This window comes from Bubalus bubalis, chromosome 7 (genome assembly GCF_019923935.1).
Source record: "Bubalus bubalis isolate 160015118507 breed Murrah chromosome 7, NDDB_SH_1, whole genome shotgun sequence".
Classification (NCBI taxonomy): Eukaryota; Metazoa; Chordata; class Mammalia; order Artiodactyla; family Bovidae; genus Bubalus; species Bubalus bubalis.
In genome coordinates this window covers 15,436,766-15,461,875 of record NC_059163.1, presented here as the reverse complement: position 1 = coordinate 15,461,875, position 25,110 = coordinate 15,436,766, and the positions used below count along the sequence as shown (strand labels likewise).

The 25,110-nt window shown below is 37.6% G+C and overlaps 1 protein-coding gene across 6 annotated transcripts in view; it reads right to left on the bottom strand.

Annotated features, from left to right (window-relative positions):
• The window catches only part of KLHL8 (kelch like family member 8), a 73,967-nt gene that overhangs the window by 6,108 nt on the left and 42,749 nt on the right, over positions 1 to 25,110 (bottom strand). For all 6 annotated transcript variants that reach the window (XM_044945665.1, XM_044945666.1, XM_044945667.1 and 3 more), the window contains 7 exons: positions 19,544 to 20,092; positions 18,194 to 18,380; positions 12,028 to 12,171; positions 11,009 to 11,120; positions 5,597 to 5,765; positions 5,218 to 5,377; positions 2,560 to 2,761 (listed from right to left, as the gene is read on the bottom strand). In XM_044945665.1, coding sequence (XP_044801600.1) covers positions 2,560 to 2,761; positions 5,218 to 5,377; positions 5,597 to 5,765; positions 11,009 to 11,120; positions 12,028 to 12,171; positions 18,194 to 18,380; positions 19,544 to 20,092 — 1,523 coding nt within the window. The remainder of the gene's footprint in view (positions 1 to 2,559; positions 2,762 to 5,217; positions 5,378 to 5,596; positions 5,766 to 11,008; positions 11,121 to 12,027; positions 12,172 to 18,193; positions 18,381 to 19,543; positions 20,093 to 25,110) is intronic.

Sequence of the window (25,110 nt, the reverse complement as noted above, 5' to 3'; positions counted from 1 at the left end):
CTAATGCCAAAGAAGATGAAGTTGAACGGTGCTATGAAGACCTACAAGATTTTCTAGAACACCCCAAAAAAGATGTCCTTTTCATTATATGGGACTGGCATGCAAAAGCAGGAAGTCAAGATATACCTGGAGCAACAGGCAAGTTTGGCCTTGGAGTACAAAATGAAGCAGGGCAAAGGCTGACAGTTTTGCCAAGAGAACACACTGGTCATGGCAAACACTATCTTCCAACAACACGAGAGACGACTCTACACATGGACGTTACCAGATGGTCAATACCAAAATCAGACTGATTAAATTCTTTGCAGCTGAAGATGAAGAAACTCTATATAGTCAGCAAAAACAAGACCAGGAGCTGACTGTGGCTAAGGTCATGAACTCCTTATTGCAAAACTCAGACTTAAACTGAAGAAAGTAGGGAAAATCACTAGGCCATTCAGGTATGACCTAAATCAAATCCCTTATGATTATACAGTGAAAGTATTCAAGGGACTACATCCAGTAGACAGAGTGCTTGAAGAACAGTAGACAGAGTGCTTGAAGAGGTTTGTAACACTGGATAGGAGGCAGTGACCAAAACCATTCCAAGACAAAGAAATGCAAAAAGGCAAAATGACTGTCTGAGGAGGCCTTACAAATAGCTGAGGAAAGAAGAGAAGCAAAAGGCAAAGGAGAAAAGGAAAGATATATACCAATCTGACTGCAGAGTTCCAAAGAATAGCAAGGAGAGATAAGAAAGCTTTCCTCCATGAACAATGCAAAGAAACAGAGAACAAAAGAATGGAAAAGACTAAGAGATCTGTTAAAGAAAATTAGAGATTCCAAGGGAATATTTCATGCAAAGATGGGCACAATAAAGGACAGAAACGGTATGGACCCAGCAGAAGCAGAAGAGAAACTGTACAAAAAAGAAACTGCACAGAAAAACTGTACCAAAAAGGTCTTAATGACTTGGATAACCATGATGCTGTGATCACTCAGCTAGAGTCAGATGTCCTGGAGTGTGAAGTCAAGTGGGCCTTAGGAAGCATTACTACAAACAAAGCTAGTGGAGGTAATGGAATTCCTGTTGAGCTATTTCAAAACCTAAAAGAGATGCTGTGAAAGTGCTGCACTCAATATGCCAGTAAATTTGGAAAACTCGGCAGTGGCCACAGGACTGGAAAAGGTCAGTTTTCATTCCAATCCCAAAGAAAGGCAATGCCAAAAATTTTCAAACTACTGCACAACTGTGCTCATTTCAATGCTAGCAAACTAATGCTCAAAATCCTTCAAGCTAAGCTTCAGCAGTAAGTAAACTGAGAACTTCCAGAGGTACAAGCTGGTTTAGAAAAGGCAGAGGAACCAGAGATCAAATTGTCAACATTCGTTGGATCATGGAGAAAGCAGGCAAGTCCAGAAAAATATCTACTTATGCTTCATTGACTTAAAGTTTTTGACTGTGTGGATCACAACAAACTGGAAAATTCTCAAAAAAATGGGAATACCAGACCACTTTACCTGTCTCCCAAGAAAGCTGCATGCAGGTCAAGAAGCAGCAATTAGAAATGGACATGAAGCAACTGACTGGTTCAAAATTAGGAAAGGAGTACAACAAGGCTGTATACTGACCCCACTTATTCAACTTCTATGCAGAGTACATCATGTGAAATGCTTGGCTGGATGAAGCACAAGCTGGAGCCAAGATTTCGGGGAGATGGATCAACAACCTCAGATATGGAGATGATACCACTGTAATGGCAGAAAGTGAGGAGGAAATAGAGAGACTCCTGATGAGGTTTTGTGAAAGCTCATAGTGAAAAAGCTTGCTTGAAACTCAACATTCAAAAAACTAAGATCATGTCATTACTTCATGACAAACAGAAGAAGGAAAAGTGGACGCAGTGACAGATTTTATTTTCTTGGGCTCCAAAATCACTGCAGACAGTGACTGCAACCATGAAATTAAACGATACTTGCTCCTTGGAAGGAAAACTATGACAAACCTAGGGAGCATATTAAAAAGCAGAGACATCACTTTGCCATCTAGTCAAAGGTCCATCTAGTCAAAGCTATGGTTTTTCCCAGTAGTCATGTATGGATGTGAGGGTTGGACCATAACAAGACTGAGCACTGAAGAACTGATGCTTTTGTTCTGCGGTGTTGAAGAAGACTCTCGAGAGTCCCTTGGACTGCAAGGTCCAGCCAGTCCATCCTAAACGAAATCAGTCCTGATATTCATTGGAAGGACTGACGCTGAAGCTTCAAAACTTTGGCCACTTGATGCAAAGAGCCAACTCATTCGAAAAGACTCTGATGCTGGGAAAGATTGAAGGCCAAGGAGAAAGGGGCAGCAGAGGACGAGATGATTAGATAGTATCACAAACTCAATGGACATGAGTTTGAGCAAACTCTGGTAGATAGTGAAGGTCAGGGGAGACTGGTGTGCTGTAGTTCATGGGGTCGCAGAGAGTCAGACACAACTCAGTGACTGAACAAACAAAACGCAACATCTTAGCACTCTAAAATAATCTGTTACTGGAAGATCCCATCAAAACATAAAGCAAACATAAAAGTTACCTATTCAGCACTGGATCAAATGCTTCCACTGTATTTAGATATGCATTGCCATTATGACCACCAACTGCAAAGATTTTGCCCATCACTGTTGCGATCCCCACTCCACCCCTGGGAGTGGTAAGGGCTGCTACGTAATCCCATTTGTTGCTTCGAGGGTCATACCGCTCAACAGAACTCAGAGGAGAATTATCATCAAAACCACCTGTGTAAAGGAAAAATTTTAAAACAGTATTATGTTTCATAGAAAGTAACCATTAAATCTCAATTCAAAAGCTTTTGAAAGCCAATCTTTTAAAAACATTTTAGAAAACCCAAACATCTATCACTACTACCAACTCCTATTACACATTTTCTACAATTCTAGATAATTTAAGTATTACTTTCCTCAGTGTTAGGATTAAAAAGTGAGAAAAACTGGAGTCCCTATATTTAAGTAGATGATATAGGAAGAAAAAACCCACAGACATTTAATATAATTTTTCCTTAGCATCCTAGAGGCAAGCAAAAAATACTGAGATTCCTTCTGTGCATATATTCCTTCTGTGTATATATCAGATTTTTAAAAAGTAAGGCTTGAGACTAGAAAAAATCATTCTAAATCACTTGACTCATTTAGATAAGTCAAAATTTTCCAACTGTTTCCCTTAGTACTATAATTGCAATCATAATTGCAGAGATGGTGGACTATGATTGAATTCTTAACAATTTTTGCCAAAACTGTATCTTCATGCTATATTTCTCAACACTGACAGTCCTCTCTATAGATTATCTAAACAATGTTACTTATCATGTTCCTGAGTGTTAAACACAGAGACTACTATTTCAACAGTGCTCTTTCCTTTAAAAAATAAATGTGTCTCTTTTTAGGCTCCATCTCAGTCTATGTAAGTAACAGGTCTCCTGGGTGACTAAGCCTATTTTCCTGGGACAGGAAGTGTTGATATTATGACCAGTCCTTTTAGAAACAAGGTAGGTCAGGTTAAAAAATAAATCAACAAAGTCAGCTTCTCTAATGGGTTTAATTTCATTATATCAACTGAGATAAAAAATTCACTGAACAAATGTAGTAGTGCCATCCCCACCACAACTATGATATAAAACGTTCTTCCACTACAACAAAGGCTTTAGCTTTAATTATTGCTAATGTTAATGGAGGAGATTAGGTTTTTAATACAGGGTAGTTCTATTTTTGATGGCACTCTTTTTCTTTGGCTCCTATACTCTTCCTAGGTAATGCATATAAATCTTGAACAAAAAGCTCAAAGCAGAGGAATAGAAAAGGCAGAATGCAATTAGCTTCCTGGACATACAGTTTACCTTCAAAGTTTTCTTATTCAAATCAGTTATACATATTTTAAGTAGGACTTGGATGAACAAGAGGGTTTTGTTTTGTTTTTTTGTTTTTTTTTGAAAGGTTCAACCTGAGTCAGTCTTATTTTTACCATGTCTGTTCTACCTACAAGGGCTCAAAAAATTTAACAAGTAACAGAAACACTGATGCTCCTACTGAGATACACACATGCCAAGACCTATGCTAGATAGGGAGCTGAGAGGAGCACTGGCATACTGTAACAGCTCTGGGTTCTCAGACCCTTCTTCAAATTCCAGCTTTGTCAGCTTACTTAGGCATGTGACTATGAGTAAATATTCACTCTCTCAGTTTCCAACCTCCTAAAAGAGCTGCTGTGATGATCAGGCGAGACTAAAAGGGTAAATTATGTTATTTTCCCTCTTTAATACATGTAAGCACTGAGATATCCAGTATGACTTCTATGACTTGCAGATGTTTAAGTGCTAACAATATCCTACTCTCTTATCAAGCACTCTGAGTTTTGTTAACACCAGTTCATATTAACATGAGAGAGTATGACATACGCTTGTGACCACCTCTCTAAACACAACTCCTCCTATAAAGGAAGGGATTACTAATTACAATATAGCTACCCACTTACTGGTAAGGTACTAGACACAGCTGAGATGCTTAACATAATCTCAGATTCTTAATTCTTAAAAACAGACATTATTATTCCCATGTCATAGCCCTTTAAAAGCCCTGCCACTGGAAATGTGTTGAGTAGACCACCAGAAATAACACTGACTATCACTTAGGAGCTGTTACAGAATCTGGGCCTCCTCCCTTGCAATTTAACAATATCTCATTATTATTCATATGCATGTTAAAGTCTGAACAAGTACTGCCCACGCTATGGTTCCCTCCAACTCTGCTATATAGTAAAAAGTCAAAAAGCAATACAGAGATGCTAACCACCATCATGAATATGAAATACCTATTTATTTGCTTAAAATAGTCAATGCAGTTCCCTTGAAGATGAGAAAAACATGTCTTAGATCTTTACAGATTTACTGTCGCAAAGCACATTCAACCTGTCCTTATATTAAAAAAACATATGTCTTATTTCAATGTAATCTCCTACTTTAGACATACTTGCCACTCCTAAGTAAAAACATGGAGGCAGAGTTTTAAACATGAAAGATGAAGATGTAAATAGAGAAGCAAGTCCATGAACCTGAAGAATGGAAAAGCAGATCTCAGGACTGATTCCACTTGAGCCTAAATGCAATGTAAGTTATCTTACTGTGTTGTTTTGTGACACTATTATATGTCCTGTAAAAAATTAGAGAAAACCATCCACTCACCAACAACGTATAAGCAACCATGGAGCTCACTAACTCCATTGCCTGCTCTTCGCTGACCCATCTCTTTAACTTCTATCCACTTATCGAGATGTGGATCATACCTCTCCACACTAGACAGAGAAGCTACTCCATCATTGCCACCTACTGCATAAACATGGTTCTAAACAAAGACAAAAAATATAAAAACATATGACATTAGATTTTGAAATGATTTATATGCTGTCCTAAAGGTAGACCAAAATGTGCAAGAGAGCAGTATTTCATGAAATAATCTGGTGTGTAATCTGCATACTGGAGATATGAATGTACCAGACCCTTCCTTATTAGGTTAAGGATGTAATACAATGCAATCCAGTGACTGAACTGTGATGTAACCCACCACGAGAGCCACGGAGCCAACACCTCCACGGGGAGTATTCATAGGTGCCACTGTACTCCACTGATCAGATTCTATGTCGTATCTCTCCACATCATTGAAGCAAGTGTTGTCATCTAACCCTCCAATGGCATAAATTGGGCCTCCCAAGGAAGCCAAGGCAATTCCTCGCCTGCAAAAAACAATAGAACACATTTTTGCATTCTGTTTCCAGAAAAAAGGCAGCAAAAAAAGTGTGCTAATGCACTCATTTATCATGTTAAACGTCAATGTGGCTTTTTCTCCCATTATTTTTAGATTTATCAAAGCTTCTGAACAGATGGCTCTAGAGTTGTCAAACTGTGCAAGTCTATGTGGACAGTGCCCTCTGGAGTTTTATACTGTATAGCCTACACCGATTAAGGGCTTCCTTGGTGGCTCAGTGGTAAAAGAATCCTGCAGTGCAGGAGACACAGGTTTGATCTGTGGGTCAGGAAGATCCCCTGGAAAAGGAAATGGCAACCCACTCCAGCATTCTTGCCTGGAAAATCCCATGGAAAGAGAAGCCTGGTGGGCTACAGTCCATAGGTTTGCAAAAAGAGTTGGACACAACTTAGCAACTAAACAACAAATACAGGTTAAACTTAAAGAATAAAGGAAAATCCAACAAAACACTATAAATGGAGTCAGAAAGATTGAGTTAGTACAGCAGTCAGCTGTAGAAGTGAGAGGTTGATGAACTGACAAAAACGGTTTGCTAGAGAGGTCAAAAGTTAATCTCATTACTAAATTCATGTAACTGCAGAGCACATTTTGTTCCAGTATTTCATTACATCACATAGAGTGAGTGAGTGACAGTCGCTCAGTCGTGTCCAACTCTTTGCAACCCCATGGACTGAACAGTCCATGGAATTCTCCAGGCCAGACACTGGAGTGGGTAGCCTATCCCTTCTCCAGGGGATGTTCCCAACCCAGGAATCGAACCGAGGTCTCCTGCGTTATCAATTTTATATTATAAGCTTTATATCACATTGCTTTACTTCTGAAGGGCATCTATTTATCTTGGAACAGAAGAGACTTAGCCTACTACTATTACTACTACTACTACTACTAAGTTGCTTCAGTCATGTCCGACTCTGTGCAACCCCATAGATGGCAGCCCACCAGGCTCCACCGTCCCTGGGATTCTCCAGGCAAGAACACTAGAGTGGATTGCCATTTCCTTCTCCAATGCATGAAAGTGAAAAGTGAAAGTGAAGTTGCTCAGTCGTGTCCAATCCTCAGCGACCCCATGGACTGCAGCCCACCAGGCTCCTCCGCCCATGGGATTTTCCAGGCAAGAGTACTGGAGTGGGGTGCCATTGCCTTCTCCAAGACTTAGCCTATGTGAAAAGCTAATTCATCAGAATGGTGATTGGAAAAAAAAATTATATCAATTTTTTAAAAAATTACATCAATCAAAAGTTGAACTTTTCTAAAACTTATCTGTCACTGACTTGGTGTGCACTTTGGCTAAGGTATATTGTTTAAACCTGTAACTACCTTGTTTCTTCATCTGTCCATTTGAGAAAGGAGTAGACGCAGCTGATATAAGGAGTCAATATAGTAATGCACTAAGAACAGTGACTATCCCATAATCAGTGCTATGTATTAGCTGTCATTATTACTGCAGAGAGCTGCTGCTCTACTGAGAGTCTAACTCAGTTTATCAAAATAGTACCCTGGAAAGAATTCTTAAGGATAACATTATCCTTCATTTCATCTCCTTCACCTCTTTTCCCTTGAGTATAAAACAGTGACTTACAAAACACTGTTATAAAAACTTCCAGGTGTGGGTGAACACGTGTGTACACTCTAGAACATACAGGCGTCATAAGTGAGTGTAATTCCCCTGACCCTTCACCCCTTAACCCACAAGGGCATAAGACATTACTAATTGGTCCCTACAGCTTCCTGCATCAGTCTCTTCTTCTCTATTCCAGCTTCACTGAACTGTGAAGTTCTCTAAGGCCTCTTATCACCCCACACTCTCTCTAGAGACAATCTGATTCTTTCCATGGATTTATGACAACGCTAATATATTTTTCCAGACATACATTCAACTTGTACTTCAAATCTGTCTGGATCTTCAAACTTAACTATATTCTAAAGTGATACTTACTGTCCACCTCCCTATGCTAGGCAGATTTTAAGATGCCTCTCTCCACAATATTCACTCTCTAGTTTTACTCCTGATTATGCTACATTATGTGGCAAAATGGAGATTACATGAATGGGCCTGATCTAAACACATAAGCCCTGTAAAAGCAGAGAAGTTTCTTCAGCTGGTAGCAGAAGACTGGTCAGAAACTCAAAGAATGGGGTGGATCCCGCAAGTTGTTTGCTTGTTTGAAGATGGAGGGGAACACCTGGAAAAGACCTAAGTAAGAGTGGCTTCTAGGAGCTGAGTGACCCCTGGCCTTCAGCCAGTAAACACAAACTCTGTCCTTCAATCGCCAAGAGCTGAATTCCATCCACAGCCTAAATGACCTGGAAATAGTTTCTTCCCCAGAGCCCCCATTAGAGTCTACAGCCTACACCTTGATTTTGATTTCTGAGACTCTAGGTGGAAAAGTCGGTTAAAATTGCTGGACTTCTCACCTATGGAACTGACATTATGATCTTTACTCTCAAGCATCCTTTACTTATGTGGTGCTAACATTATTACCCGTGTAATTATGTCTATTTGTATCTCGCCTTTTAGAATGTAAGCTCTATGGAGGTAGAGACCTTGGCTATCTTATTTACTGCTGTATCTTCAGCACTTGACATATCTTGCAAAAGGCACTTAAGTATTTACTGAAAAGTAAATCAACCCTTAGAGATGCTCTGTTAGGATGATGGGTTTCAATAAAACCATAACTTGAACAAACACCAGTATCAATTCTACTGAAAAGATAAAAAAGGGGAGAAAAATACAGAAAACCAAGTATTTAACACGTATGATCTTGGAATGCACACTGAAACAATCATTTGTGGGGATACAAATTATAAAAGCAAATAACATGAGGAAATATTTGCAGTTCTATTATTCTGTATACAGCTGGAAAGCTATGGCAACATTCAGGGCATATATTATAAGACTAAAGAAATTCAACTGCTATTTTGTTAGATAAGTTTCACTCAATTCTCAGCTAAAAATAAGCTTAGCATGATAAACAGGCAAGGATATAAAAATTAAAAATGTACTTTAGGATTTTCTCCCCCATTTTAATTCACATGTTGGAATTTAAACTATTGATTTGTAGTTGCCATGTAGCATAAATCAAGCCCTACTAAAGTATTAAAATGTCATTTATAGATAAGTAGTATATGTTAAGAATAGGGGTTTTCCTAGTTGCCGGGGTCCAGCCCCGGCTGATCCAGGGTATTCGAAGCGGGGACGGCGTCGGCGACCTATTTAATCATTTATTCATCAAAGATATAAAGAGTAATAGAATGAGGATAGCTCAGTGAGGAAATTCAGTGGAGAAAAGCGGCTGAAATAAGGATAGCTCAGTAGGAAAATTCAGTGGAGAAAAGAAGCTGAGTGGCTTGGTTTACGCGGAAAATCAATATAACCCGTGACACCAGGTTAGCTCTGACCACGGAGGCCGCAGGCGCCCTCTCGAATAGCGGAAGGTGCCCCACCTTAGACACCTTCTCGAGTGGGTCTTAGAAGCCCAGGCAAATAAATGGTCGCAGAGGACATCCGCGCTCCAGATGGACACTCAGCTGGAATTTGGGAGAGAGAGTGACATGGGGAGACCAAGTTTCAGTGAACAAGGCCCGCACTTTATTTTCCAAAGTAGTTTTTATACCTAAAGTTGTGCATAGAGGATAATGGGGGAAGGGGTGGAGTCATGCAAGGACAGCAGTTCCTGGTCCTAATCGAAGCCAGGCTTTCAAACTTATCATATGCAAAAGTTCAGGTGATTGACATCATCTTCTTGCCCGGAGGCCTGTTAACATTTTAAGAAACTTATTTTTCTCTAAAGGTGATTATTCCAAAGTCAGGCACCAGCCTTCCAAAAAGCATTGGACAAAGCTGCATTTTACATTTCTATACACCCATAATATCAATCAATACACTGCCAAGGACACAGTAGGTAAGGAGTATGGAGACTTAGCAGCAAACATTGGCCCAACAAGTGAAAAACCCTTCACCAATACAATTTCTAATCAATCTTTTAACTACTCAAAGGAATCTGTGTTTAGGCAGTTTAGAACATCTCCTGCCTCTCACAGTTGGGAGGCTCTGAACAATCACATGTGGCCGGAAAAACCCATTCAGGCAGGCTAGAGGATTTCCAAAGGAGTTTGTAGGTTGAAACACTGTCACACCCAGGAATTATTAACTGGAGCTGTAAGCTAACTCTTTTTTTCAGAGAGAGGTAGTGGGGGACAGCCCCCTGTAAAGTCAGAGGTGTAGGTGAAAGCACAAAGCAGAAAGTAGGCAGACTCTGGTTTTGGGGTAGATGCTCGAGAATTTCCAGGGGGACTCCTGAGGCTCGATCACGCCTTTGCGTATGCCGAGCCTCCTTCCTCATGACCTTTGTCATGGGCGGAGTGCCTCACGCTGGCTCCTGGCAGTGATAGAATTCCAGTTGAGCTATTACAGATCCTCACTCAATATGCAATATGCCGGCTCCCGGCACCTAGTAAGATTCCTTCTCCTCATGAGTGGGAAAAGGCGGCCAAAATCTTTTTACTTTCCATTTAATTTTTCATATTTTTAAAATTTATTTTTAATTGGAGGATACTTGCTTTATAGTATTGTCTTAGCTTCTGCCATACATCAACATGAATCAGTCACAGGTATACATTGTCCCTTCCCTCTAACCTCCCTCCCACCCCTCTAGGTTACCACAGAGCACAAGTTCTGAGCTCCGTGCATCAAACAGCAAATTCCTACTGGCTATCTATTTTACATACAATAATGTCTATGTTTCATTGTTAGTCTTTCAATTTGTCCTTCCCTAATTTTTCATATTTTTACCATATAAGAAAACTCAGTTAAGAACACTATATTAAATTAATCAAGAAGAGAAAATTAAATGGCAGTGGATTCCCCATGTACAAAATCATTTCAGTTTAGAACCTCTACTACATAGGAACTCAACTGTTTTTTAATCTTTCCTGAAAATCTAAAATTATTTCAAAATAAAAACTTAAAGCAACAAATGCTCAGGTATAAGTCAAAACGATGACAACCACTATCACACTCAAAGACATGATTCTATTCTTGATTCTCAGGAAAATTTCTTAAATTAGAGTCATATTGGATGCTTTAACAAAATGTATTTAAGAAGGTATTTAAAGTTTCTAAAAATGTAAAGAGTAAAAAATTAGCTCTTTCAATTACAGGAAGCTTTATTTTCCACCAGCAAATAACAATAAATGTCCATACTGATCTACCTCTTTGTGTTCATCGATGCCTTCATCATCCATTTATTAGTGAGGGGATCAAACATCTCCATGCTACCTAAATGTTCATTGCCATCATGTCCACCCACTGCATACACTTTACCTGTCAAGTAAAGAAGTATTTTCATGTGATTCCAAATAAATTTATATATTGAACACATAATTAAAATGGCATGATAAATTAACTTTTAATATTCTTCTATTCAACATTATGATAAATGTCACTTCAGTAGTCAAATGAAAGTAAATGTAAGATTCTACTAATAAAATGTTTGAAAAATGCTGTTTTACAAGAAATTATTTAAATGCTCAAACAGTATCCCACCCCCAGGTTTCTCAACTTTTTATTATTAGACAAAATCACTAATCATCCTTGCAAAAAACATTCAATAAAATGAAATGTTTTTATATACATAAAATATAAACCCTTAATACATCAAACCTTTTCTAAATGAAACAAAAATTGGAACTATTACATACCAAAATGTTAGCCACAACTAGGTGTTACAGATGATTTTTATTTTTTATTACAATGTTTTCATATTTCCCCCCAAGTATTTATACCTCTTATAATTATAAGAAAAAACTGATTTTTTTAAAGTCTCCTAATAATTCATCCATGATTCTGCAATTAATCCACTTTTATTAATTAAAAAAAAAGTATTTCAATAATAATAGGGTGGGTATAGATGGGTACAGAAAAAAAGCTGATATATACTTACTATTGGGGTTCAATAAATATTTTTGTTTAGTTTGGTTATTTTGTGAAAACACAGAATAGTTTAACTCCCTTTTCCTTAATACTAACTCCAGTTAAGCATCTATATGCAAGAGACTGTACACAGAGCATCTTTGGGTAAAGTAAATATTCACCACCCAAATAATTTACTGATATACTGAAACGTATTTTACAATGCAGGAATTTTCTTCAGAAAGAAATTCTCAAAGTTCAAATATTTAACAGGAGCACTGTGATGACGTGATGTGATTTCACAGAAGAACAGACCCACCTTCCACTGAGATTACACCCACATGTCGCCTTCGACTGTTCATTTCTGGTCCAAAGAACCAACTGTTTTTGTTGATAGAATAGCATTCAATACTGCGGAAGGGGTCACCTGATCCACCTCGACCACCTACACAAAACAGCACCCCTAAAGGTAAAACCACAAGGTAGAGGTTAAAATCACAGCTCCCTAATTTTTTTTTTCTTACAGTTAATTTTATTTTCTTTTATTTCACCTCGCCACACAACTTGTGGGATGTTAGTTCCCCAACCAGGGACTGAACCCAGGCCCTTGGAAGTGACAGCCTTGGATCACCAGGGAATTCCCCCTAATTAAAAAAAAATGTTAAAAAAAAAATAAAAAAAAATGTTAAGGTATAGAAAGACACTTAGGAAGTCAAAATTTGATTAACAGAAAAAAAAAAAGTTATTTGCATAGCATTTAATATCACTATACTACTAAAAATCTAATTTTAATTTTTCCCTTGATTTGAAATTCTCAAAGAACAGGATCACTGACTCAATGGACCTGAGTTTGAGCAAACTCTGGGAGATAGTGAACGTCAGGGAAGCCTGGTGTGCTGAAGTCCATGGGGTCACAGAGTCAAACATGACTGAGTGAATGAACAACAAAAGGACTAATGTCAGTTTTCTCTGCTTGCTAACGCCCCTCTACAATACAGTTGAGACCCTCACCCACCCTGAAAAACTGCTCTTGCTAATAAAGTCGTGACAAAATTCAACAAGCTCGTAATTTATGATTGAATACAACATTTGATATACTCATCACCCTGTTTTTTTGGAAACTCCTTAACTCTCTTGATTTCCATAATGTCAAGAAGTCTCCTTTTGTCTCCAACCATTTCTCTTTCCTATGTTTTCTATGCTTCATTCTCAGCCTACTTCTCACATATTTCATACTCACAGTGGGAAAAGTTCAATCCTTTGACTAAAATTTCCATCGTATCGTAATGCTTTCCAAACTACATTTCTAAGTCACGTTTCCACTTGGTGTCCCAGAGGCATCTCATACCCGACACAGAAGGATCTTCCCTCCTCACCCATGTAAACATCCTCTTCCTTCCCTGAGACTTTCTTTCACCTCCCTGTTATTCACACCTCAGTTCAGAGCCTCATCAGCTATTTTACTGCAAAATCCTGTTCTCTTTTACCACTCAGTACTCTTTTTGCTTTCAGATTGTCAACAGAATAATTCAAAGGCTCTTTCAACAGCTTGTCACACCTGTATCAGTAGTCATTAAAAATTTTATTGAATGCCACTATTTAACTGTTTTTAAATGGTGAACTGTACAGCAGAAACAAACACAGCATTGTAAAACAACTATACTTTAGTAAAAATTAATTTTAGAAGGTTAAAATGGCAATTTTTATCTGCATTTTACCACATTGTTTAAAAAGAAAAAAAAATCAACACCTTATTCTCATTCAGAATCACCAGAACTTTATAAAACACAGATGGCTGGGCCTGACCCTTCCCCACTCCCAAGAGTTTGATTCAGTGGGTTTGGGTAGGTCTAAAGTTCTGAATTTCTAAAAAGTTCCTAAGTGAATGCTGATGCTGTTGGTCAAGAGGCCACCACTTGCCCCATTCTATGAGAACCTCTGCTCTACAAGATAAAGCCTTAGTATAGCATAAAGGCCCTGCAGGGTCTATAACCCGATTCTCTCTCTTTCTTACTTTAATGTTCAAGCTCCTGCATCAACCCATAGAGTGATCATCCTCAATGCCCTGACAGAAACTTTTGGTAACTACCATTCATGTAATACACAGTGTTGAAATGATCTATTATGCTGGCATCTATCAGAGTCTAAGCTGGATTAAGACAGTGTGTTAAGGATCTATGCACTAGTAAAGACAAGCACAGTGCCTGGCATGTACTGAACATTCAGTAAATGTAATGTGAGCTGAATATCCTTGTCTCTAACTGGCACCCAGAAAAACAACTATTTATTACTGAAAACGAAGACTGGGGATTACTTTCTCTATAAAACCTTTTCTGGCCCTTCTAAAATAAAAATAACCACTCTTTTTGCTTCCCTACTTTGTGATTATATCAAAGCACCTGTAACACTTTATTGCATTTACTTATTCATATGTCTATTTCTCTAGATCAGATTGAAAGTTCTCTCAAAATAGGAATGGCTATGTTCTATTTGTGTTTGCATTTCTTTTCTTCTTAATACTATTTAAAAAATAACTTCTATTTATTTATTTTTGGCTGCACTGGGTCTTCGCTGCTGTGCACATAGGCTTTTGTCATTTGCAGTGCCTGGGCTTCTCGTTGGGGTGGCTTGTCTTGTCCTGAAGCTCAGGGCGTGTATATAGGGAAAGACTAGAGATCTCTTCAAGAAAATTAGAGATACCAAGGGAATATTTCATGCAAAGATGGGCTCGATAAAGGACAGAAATGGTATGGACCTAACAGAAGCAGAAGATATTAAGAAGAGGTGGCAAGAGTACAGAGAACTGTACAAAAAAGATCTTCACGACCAAGATAATCACGATGGTGTGATCACTCACCTAGAGCCAGATATCCTGGAATGTGAAGTCAAGTGGGCCTTAGAAAGCATCACTATGAACAAAGCTAGTGGAGGTGATGGAATTCCAGTGGAGCTATTCCAAATCCTGAAAGATGATGTTGTGAAAGTGCTGCACTCAATATGCCAGCAAATTTGGAAAACTCAGCAGTGGCCACAGGACTGGAAAAGGTCAGTTTTCATTCCAATCCCAAAGAAAGGCAATGCCAAAGAATGCTCAAACTACCACAAAATTGCACTCATCTCACACGGTAGTAAAGTAATGCTCAAAATTTTCCAAGCCAGGCTTCAGCAATACATGAACCGTGAACTTCCGGATGTTCAAGCTGGTTTTAGAAAAGGCAAAGGAACCAGAGATCAAATTGCCAACATCCACTGGATCATGGAAAAAGTAAGAGAGTTCCAGAAAAACATCTATTTCTGCTTTATGGACTATGCCAAAGCGTTTGATGGTGTGGATCACAATAAACTGTGGAAAATTCTGAAAGAGATGGGAATACCAGACCACCTGACCTGCCTCTTGAGAAACCTATATGCAGGTCAGGAAGCAACAGTTAGAACTGGACATGGAACAAGAGACTGGTTCCAAATAGGAAAAGGAGTACATCAAGGCTGTATACTGTCACCCTGCTTATTCAACTTATATGCAGAGTACATCATGAGAAATGCTGGGCTGGAAGAAGCACAAGCTGGAATCAAGACAGCTGGCAGAAATATCAATAACCTCAGATATGCAGATGACACCACCCTTATGGCAGAAAGTGAAGAGGAACTCAAAAGCCTCTTGATGAAAGTGAAAGAGGAGAGTGAGAAAGTTGGCTTAAAGCTCAACATTCAGAAAACGAAGATCATGGCATCTGGTCCCATCACTTCATGGCAAATAGATGGGGAAACAGTGGAAACAGTGTCAGACTTTTTTGAGGGGGGCTCCAAAATCACTGCAGATGGTGATTGCAGCCATGAAATTAAAAGATGCTTACTCCTTGGAAGGAAAGTTATGACCAACCTAGATAGCATATTCAAAAACAGAGACGTTACTTTGCCAACAAAGGTCTGTCTAGTCAAGGCTATGGTTTTTCCAGTGGTCATGGATGGATGTGAGAGTTGGACTGTGAAGAAAGCTGAGCGCCAGAGAATTGATGCTTTTGAACTGTGGTGTTGGAGAAGACTCTTGAGAGTCTCTTGGACTGCAAGGAGATCCAACCAGTACATTCTGAAGATCAGCCCTGAGTGTTCTTTGGAAGGAATGATGCTAAAGCTGAAACTCCAGTACTTTCGCCACCTCATGCAAAGAGTTGACTCACTGGAAAAGACTCTGATGCTGGGAGGGATTGGGGGAAGGAGGAAAAGGGGACAACAGAGGATGAGGTGGCTGGATGGCATCAGAGGATGAGATGGCTGGATGGCATCACTGACTTGATGGACATGAGTTTGAGTGAACTCCAGGAGTTGGTGATGGACAGGGAGGCCTGGTGTGCTGTGATTCATGGGGTTGCAAAGAGTCGGACACAACTGAGTGACTGAACTGAACTGAACTGAGGGCGTGTAAGCTTCAGCAGTTGTGGCTTAAGGGCTCTAGAGCTTGGCCTCAGAAGTTGTGGTACTTCGGCATAGCTGCCCTGCAGCATGTGGATCTTCCCAGCCCGAAGATGGAGCCAGTGTCCTTTGCATTGGCTGGCAGACTCTCAACCCCTGGACAGTACCAGGTTAGTCCTATGTCTGCATTTCTAATGTCTAACCAAGAACCTGGCACACAGTAGACACTGAATAAATGTTTGCTGAAATGACTGCATAAAATGAGTGACCAGAACTTCTTGTGTCATCTTTTCAACTAATTCAATATTTTTAAAGTTGGAGAAATTTAAAGTTGAAAGATACTTTAAAGATCATGTAATCAAAATTATTTATAAACTGAGGCCTTCAGAGATTAAGAAATCTGCCCCAAATTACAGATGCTTAATGGCACAGTTGGAATTACAATCCATGAACATAATCCCAACTACCAATTAGATTTTGTTTAAGTGGACCCTAATATTTCAGCTATATAGGTCATCCAGGAATATGACATGGAATGGAAAAAATTAAAATGAAGTAAGATCAGGACACAAATTCTTTCTCCATTGTTCCATGTGGCCCTGTGCATTTGTTCACCCTGAATTTTTTTTTCCTTATCCATAAGACGAAGTAACACCATCTTTCTCATAATAAGGATCATATCCTTCACCAAGTTCTTGCAATCACGTAAGAGATCATGGATATGAGGGTCTAATATACGTTTGGCATATAACATAGACTGCCAAGGTCTTTGAATTCACATCTGAATCTGAACAATTAAACACCTTAACTCTTGAAACAGGATTCACAGCTAAAAAAAATTACACTTCAAAAATTTAATACTTGATATCAACCTATAAAGAGGGAAAATAAATAAGCCATCCTTTTTATGTTATACTAATTATTTAGGAGAACTATAGACTGGTTCCAAATAGGAAAAGGAGTAAGTCAAGGCTGTATACTGTCACCCTGCTTATTAAACTTATATGCAGAGTACATCATGTGAAATGCTGGGCTGGATGGAGCACAAGCTGGAATCAGATGGTTGCATGTCATTACCGACTCAAAGGACATGAGTTTGAGCAAGCTCCAAGAGATGGTGAAGGACAGGGAAGCCTGGTGTGCTGCAGTCCATGGGGTCACAAAGAGTCGGACACGACTGAGTGACTGAACAACAACTTCTTCATAGGCAGATCTACCACATTCAAACTTTCTTCATACTATTCAGATAAAATCCCACTATTCATGATATGTATTGCTTTTTTTTTTTAGGTTACTTCACAAATCTCTTTATTTAATAACCCCATTAGGTCACAGCAGATGTACAGGAAGTCTCTGTTCAGACTACTGATTCCTAAATTCATAGACCACATTTATTTCCCCTTGTCCCACAAACATATTCTTCATGAAGAGTAACATAAGTGAACACAGACTTACTTTCTCAGGAAAACATAAAGTCTGAAAACTATGGCAAATAAAGGCAAAACTACTTGCCTCTCAAGTATAAGAGCTTTATATTCTAAGAGTCTAATACAGTCTGTTATACTAACATTAGATGTATTTAGTACCTTTTTTGCTGTGGTGAAATGAAAAAACAAATACTTAACTATATAACATGTATCAAGCTCCATGCCTGGTACCTGTGATACAAACCTATTAAGATACTTACCTGTCTTTGAAAGGCTCAAAACATGTCAAATAAATTTCAGTGCAACACAGTGAAAAAAAGCGCAAAGCAAGTGTCATTTAAGCAAAAACGACAGAGGAACTAATTCTGCTTAGAAGAAATAAAAAAGACTCTGTTCAAGAAAGAGATATTTCAGCAGACTCCTCATAGTGTATATGTCTTGTTATGGCTTTTTAAAAAATTGGCTTATTAATAAAACTATCTGAAGTCATATACAGTAAAAATTCATACATAACCTTATTTGCCAATTACTACTTTAAGACAATTGATACTAAATAATCTTACAATTAGGTTTAGACATTCATAGAACAACCCTCAAAAAGAACAAAACTCCTTCCAGCAGAGTTGATAAAATGAGTAATCTAATTACCAGCAGTATGTTTCCTTGGGGTAGTCCGAATAGAGTACTCGAAGTCAGGTACTGCTCTGCTACTCAAGTGAAGGTGGTAATTTCTTGCTTCATCTAATAAATCTCTACATTTTAGATTTTGCTTCACAATCTGTTCTTTTGCCACAACACCCATGAGAAAGTCAACTGGCAACAGCGGCAAACGAACCTAAGGATCATGAATAGTTGCAGATATAAATATAAGTTGAAAGTGGATAGCTCATTTTCTACTTTCACTGTAGCAACGTTCTCTTCAAATCTCATTTACTTTCTAACATGTGAATGAAGTTCACTGTGCCAAGTTCTAAAGCAATTCCCAGTACTGGTCTGCACTAATGAAATCAGATTATATGTTAACTACATTCTCCCCTTTTAAATACAGATTTAAGTAGACTGGATAAAATAATTCAATTGTCTTAATTCAAGCTCCTTACTCACTTCCAAAAACGGTACTGTCATAATCGTAAGGCCCCTTGCTGTTGAAGAAAAGGTACAATCAAAACACAATTGTGCTGCTATGTTTGTTTGCCTTTTAATACTAAGACCAAACATACGGGAATGTGATTTCTTACACACACACACACGCTCATATCTGAAGCAAACGGGTGTTGTTTCCTTCAACTTGGAAGGTTATACTCAGGGATAATCCCCTTCTTTCAGTAGAGGCACTCACCATTCTTCTCTTAAAGATGCGTTGACTGCCTAGTATATTAAAGGGATGATCAAACCCCATAATGTGATTTTGAGTTAAAGGCACACACACAAATATATGATACAGGTACAAGATAATAAAACTTTTTGGTTTTGTAGACCAACTTATTGTCAAGGTAATTCTAAGGCCTATTTGTCATCTCCCTAAGAAACTCCTATTGATAGGAAAAGTAAACAAAAAGATATTTTTGAAGCTACAAAATGGTGAGGGAAGAAAACAAAGTGATGCCTTATAATTCTTTTGAGAACAAACCTATATGCACTAGGAACAAACAAACTTTCATTAGCAAAGCAGTTTAGTAGGTTTAGAAACTTTATATTATAAAACAATAGTTAAAAATTAATTTAGAGCTGTTTCCTCAGAACACTTCAGCATAAATAAAATATTCATTACTACTATCTCAAAGGGGCTTTGTAAATATTCAGGTTAAAAAGCAGGTAGTGACATTTCTAATTCAAATATCACACATTCAGACTTATCCTTAAATGGTACAGGAGAGTCAAAAGCTACTTTCACATTATATTACATCAATCGATAATCCCCACCTTTTATGGCAAATGGAACATGCTGATTTGTTTCCCTATCATTTCCTTTCTATATACAATCTTATTTGTCCTCACCTGTGCAAGTGTTTCATCCAGCCACTGGGGATGATGTTGAGGATTGGCAAGAAGCCACTTGATGGCAGCACTATAGACCTGCTTTTCATTCTCAATGTTTAGGTCACTGGAGGACAAAAGCTTATGGAGATGCTGAGGTGACACGCTTACGAAGTCTTCACACTCCACCACTTCAGTAAAATGCTCACAGGCATACTGATCCGCCATGTCCATTAGGTCTATTCGATTGTGACTTTCTGCAAAGGCTCTTACCGCCAGACAGTTGGACGGATGAAAATGTAACTTCATGTATTCACAACAAGCTCTAGCCACCAGTTCAACCTGTAGAATACAGGCTGCATATAAGAGAGGCTGGACATTGTCAACCGTCAAAGTGAGCCGTGAAGAATAGACAAACTTTACCAAGTCTTCTATTGCATCACCATCAAAATCTCTTATTTCAATCAGTGTTTGCTTGGCTTCAGCCATTTCAGAGAGAAACATGGCTTTGAAGTAGGGAATAACACAAGCCAATGCCAGTTTGTGACAGGAGATTAGCTTTGAGCCAACCTGTTCAAAAGAAAAACAAAAGCAGACTTAGTTTAATATCAAGATAAACCTGAGATCGGCACAGAGGATATGCTGTAGAAGGGACAAAACCTCCAGACAATTTTAGTGCATTTAACAATGTAATCTTTTGGTCACTTACTGTCAACCTAGGCTAATTTTTAAAAGTCAGTCAATTTTCTTCTTCCAAATTAGAATCAAATCTTTTATATATGTATCTATAATGTGCATATCATAAAACTAGATTTTTCTATATTATCTCACATTTCAGAAGCATTTTGTGAATTAATGAGTAACAGCAAACATCACCCAGAACTTACTATGTATCAGGCACTATGTTTTCCTTAGGGTCTATGAGTCCCTTCTTATTTTAAAACTTTTTTTCCAATTTTACTGACATCTAAGACGGTATAAGTTTAAGGTAGCCAACATTATGATTTGAGATATACACACACACACACACACACACACACACAGAGTGAAATTATTACCACAGTTTTAGTAACTATCACCTAATTATACATTTTTTTTTTCTTTCTGATGAGAGCTTTTAAGATCTACTCTCGTATCTATTTTCAAATATACAACACAGTATTGCTAACTACAGTTATTGTGTCAGGCACTACTCATTGTTTTTCATATATTAATTCACTTAATTGTCCCAGGTCCTATGAGTAGATACTATCATTATCCACAATTTATCACTGAGAAACCTGAAGCAGAGTAAACAAATCAATATGTAGTAGTATTTATTATGAGCTTAATTGAAGTTTTTTCATTTCCTATTTAAATCATTTTGAAATGATATTTTATAGAAATGTAATAAAAAACATTGAAACATCACTGCTTTAATTGCTGAAAAATTAGACTGCTTCCTGTAATTGCCATTATAAACACAGTAGTGGACTTTGTTGTAAGAGATCTTTGTATCCACTCTCTATTAATAATTTCCTACATAAAACAGTAATGCTGCTTCAAAGGATAAGTACAGTTTGGATACATATTGCTAAATTGTCCATTTCTGATCTTGCAATACTTGTGCCATATTCTAAGTGTTAACTTGTTAAATATTTGCCAATTCAATGAATGAAGTCTCTCACTGTTTTAGTTTTATCTTTTACTAATATGATTAATTCATTCATAAATTTTGGACTACTTTTATGTCTTCTATGAACTCTTTTCTATGAATTTTTTTATTTGTAAGAATGCCTCAGACTTTCGGAATGTTAGTCATCTGTCATATATATATTTCAAAACTTCTTTTCTAAGTGTGTTTTAAATTCATCCCCCATGGATTTTTATTATCAACCAGCCTTTCTCTTTATGACTTCTGCATTAGGTGATATGCTTAAGTGGGAATCATTCTAATATTCCATACATACTCCAGGTATTCCTTTTAGTACTCAACAGCTTTATGTTTTCACAAATGTATTTCCATCTGGAAGTTCTTGATACCGAGAGGACATATCTTTTTTACTAAAGTATAGTTGCTGTACGTTACAGGTGTGCAATATTATGATTCACAATTTTTAAAGGTTATATTCTACTTCAGTTAAGTCACTCAATTGTGTCCGACTCTTTGTGACCCCATGGACTGCAGCATGCCACGCTTTCCTGTCCATCATCAACTCCCAGAGCTTGCACAAACTCATGTCCACCGAGTTGGTGACACCATCCAACCATCTCATCCTCTGTAATATTCTACTTACAGTTATTATAAAATATTGGCTATATTCCCCATGTTGTACAACATTTCCTTGTACTTATTCCATACATAAGTTTGCACCTCTTACTTTTATCTTCTTTTTAACATAGTAGGTACTCAGTTTTGCCAGCACTGTATATTAATCAATAAATAATAAGATGGTGGTGTTTTAGCAATTATCCTGTTTCCATGTAACATTGTGATTATGTAATATAGTTGTGTTTCATTATCTGAGAACTGATTTTAAAATAAGAACTTCAAAAGAAAAGGCCTAAGGAATGTTACAAGATATAAAATGGTTTTGCTTATAAATGCCCTTTGAGTTGCTCAGCCACATCTGACTCTTTGTGACCCCATGGACTGTAGTCCGCCAGGCTCCTCTGTCCATGAGATTCTCCAGGCAAGAGTACTGGAGTGGGTTGCCATTTCCTCCTTCAGAGTATCTTCCTGATCAGGATCTAATCTGTGTCTCTTGCACTGGCAGGCATGTTCTTTACCACCGAGCCATGCAGGAAGCCCCAATAACTGAATAATTTTTCAATTCATTTAATTTTTACATTTGTAGTACTTTTAAAAAACTTGGATATCCTGTGAACTATTCTTTTACAAACTGTTGTTCTTACGTATTTACTTCATTTCTAAGTATTAATTGTATAATTCCATTAACATGAATTGTTGAAAACATACTAAATTTTTAAAAAACCATTAAAACAAAAACTAAAGTATACATTAAGTTGAAATGTTTACAGTTATGCCACTTAACAGTAACTCAAACTAAATGTCTGAAGACATTGAAATAAAAGTCCCTAAGACACAAAGCAGGAGAGAAAAAGCATATATACCCAAGTCTCCTTTTACATCCATTTATAAGCTGTATTTTAATTTTTCAGTTTAATCCCATGTAGTAATTTTGCCTTTTTAGCTCAATTACCCAGTTTTTTCAATAATCCACCAATTTTAATCAGCCTGAGTAGCCAAAAATATGTTTAACTGTCAAAGTCAAGAAGGGGTTAAATGTTTAAGACTCAAGAAAATGTTTTGACTTGCAGTGAATTACCGTATCACAATGTCCAGCTACATAGACTGTTCTACAGTGTTATCTCTGCTGCTGCTGCTGCTAAGTCACTTCAGTCGTGTCCGACTCTGTGCGACCCCATAGACGGCAGCCCACCAGGCTCCCCCGTCCCTGGGATTCTCCAGGCAAGAACACTGGAGTGGGTTACCATTTCCTTCTCCAAGTGTTATCTCACATTTACTTAAAAAACTTGCACAATGAAAATAATAAAATTTAGGTAGCATTTTGGTGATCAAATAAACAAAGATCTATGGATATAAATACTCAAATATCCCTTCTTCTGAGCAACATAAAAAAAATAAAAATATTGACTTATTAGTTGAACGGACAAAAGTAGAAGTGATCATCATTTTATTAGAGTTAACATAGAATACTTAAGTGTTAAATATAAAATCACTTTCTCCTTTATCATTTATTTTATTAGGTTATGTCTTCTCTCCAGTCAGGAACTGTTACATTTATAAGGATAATAACTTTTATCATTTTTACCTCTTGGAAGTACACTACTCTACTTCTAAGTCACTTAAGTCGTGTCCGACTCTGTGCGACCCCATAGATGGCAGCCCACCAGGCTCCCCCGTCCCTGGGATTCTCCAGGCAAGAACACTGGAGGGGGTTGCCATTTCCTTCTCCAATGCATGAAAGTGAAAAGGGAAAGTGAAGTCGCTCAGTCGTGTCCAACCCTCAGCGACCCCATGGACTGCAGCCTTCCAGGCTCCTCCATCCATGGGATTCAGGCAAGAGTACTGGAGTGGGGTGCCATTGCCTTCTCCATCACTACTCTAATGGAGCTCAAATATTTTGTTTCTCTGCAATCTTTCAGAGCACTATTCTTACCTGATCAGCTGAAAGTTTGATGGCAAATAATTATAACACTTAAGAGTCTTGAACATGTTCATTAGAATCCTATAAATACTTATTAAAAAAAAAAATCATAGGAACTTCCCTGGTGGTCCAGTGGCTAAGACTTGGTGTTCCCAATGCAAGGATCTGGGTTCAGTCCCTGGTTGGGGAACTGGATCTCCCATGCCACAACTAGGACCCAGTGAAGCCAAATAAATAAATATTTAAAAAAAATTTTTAATCATCACAGAAACATGCAGTTTCAAAATAAGAAGCTAAATAATATGAATGAAACATATCTCAGTGGTGGCATCAAGAGATGATGGAACGGGTTGTCCTCCTTTAATAATCTCTATTAATCTCTTCAGGTAAATTAACTACGATCTTTAAAAAGGACAATGAAAAAAAATTAAAAGGACAATGACATTCCTCAGACTAAATAAAGCATAAAAAAAAGCATCTTTGCAGATGCTATTCTTGTTGATTTGTAACACATAATCTAAGTATTATGAGTGCTATGCAATACCCCTTTTGAGACAATTTCCCTTTGTCTGTTCCCCAACCAAACTGTTGCCCTTAAGAATCTTCCCTCATTTATAATTTTAGTGTTACCAAGAGATATGTTGTTTAAAAATATTTTCACTAATAAACATAATATATAAATAAATTTTACCTTTCTGGTAAACCTGGTATGACCTTAAGATAATATATAATCTCCTATGTGAAGCCTTTCCAATCACCTCTCAGATATAATTAATAGATCCTGTCTTTTGCTTCCATAAAAATGTCATAAAATGACAGGTACTAAATTGTATTTTAGTTAGCTGTATATGTGTCTATCTCCAGCTAAACCTTAAACTCCCTCAATACAAGTATAGCATATTATTCAGATTTATTTATACTCTCTGTGTACTGTGGTAAGACCTTAGTACATAATCTGTTAAATGAACTTACTTGTTTCCAATTTAGGTGCTCACTTTGGAATTTAAAAACACACTAATGGCCTTACATATGAATAATAAAACAAATGTTGATAACTGCCTTTCTGAAATGTTTGTCCTAAAAGCAATAATGATCAAGGAAGCATGCGAATAGAAAAAAGGAGATGAATATATCAAAGCATAATCCTCAAGGTTATATGAATGTAAAAAGTGAAGTTTATATTGAACAAAGCATTATAAACTACCCATAATCCTACTGGGTTTAGTTGTTTTATTATATGATAGTTAAATTCTGAAAGTTTAAGAAATATTGAATTAGAATTAAGAAATAAATCCAATAACAGATATACTAAAAGACTGTAATTCCTCCTAATGACAGGAACAGAATATACCATAGCAGCATTATCTGATCTCTTTGGAACAATAACAGTAGTATACATAATGATCCTAAGAATTG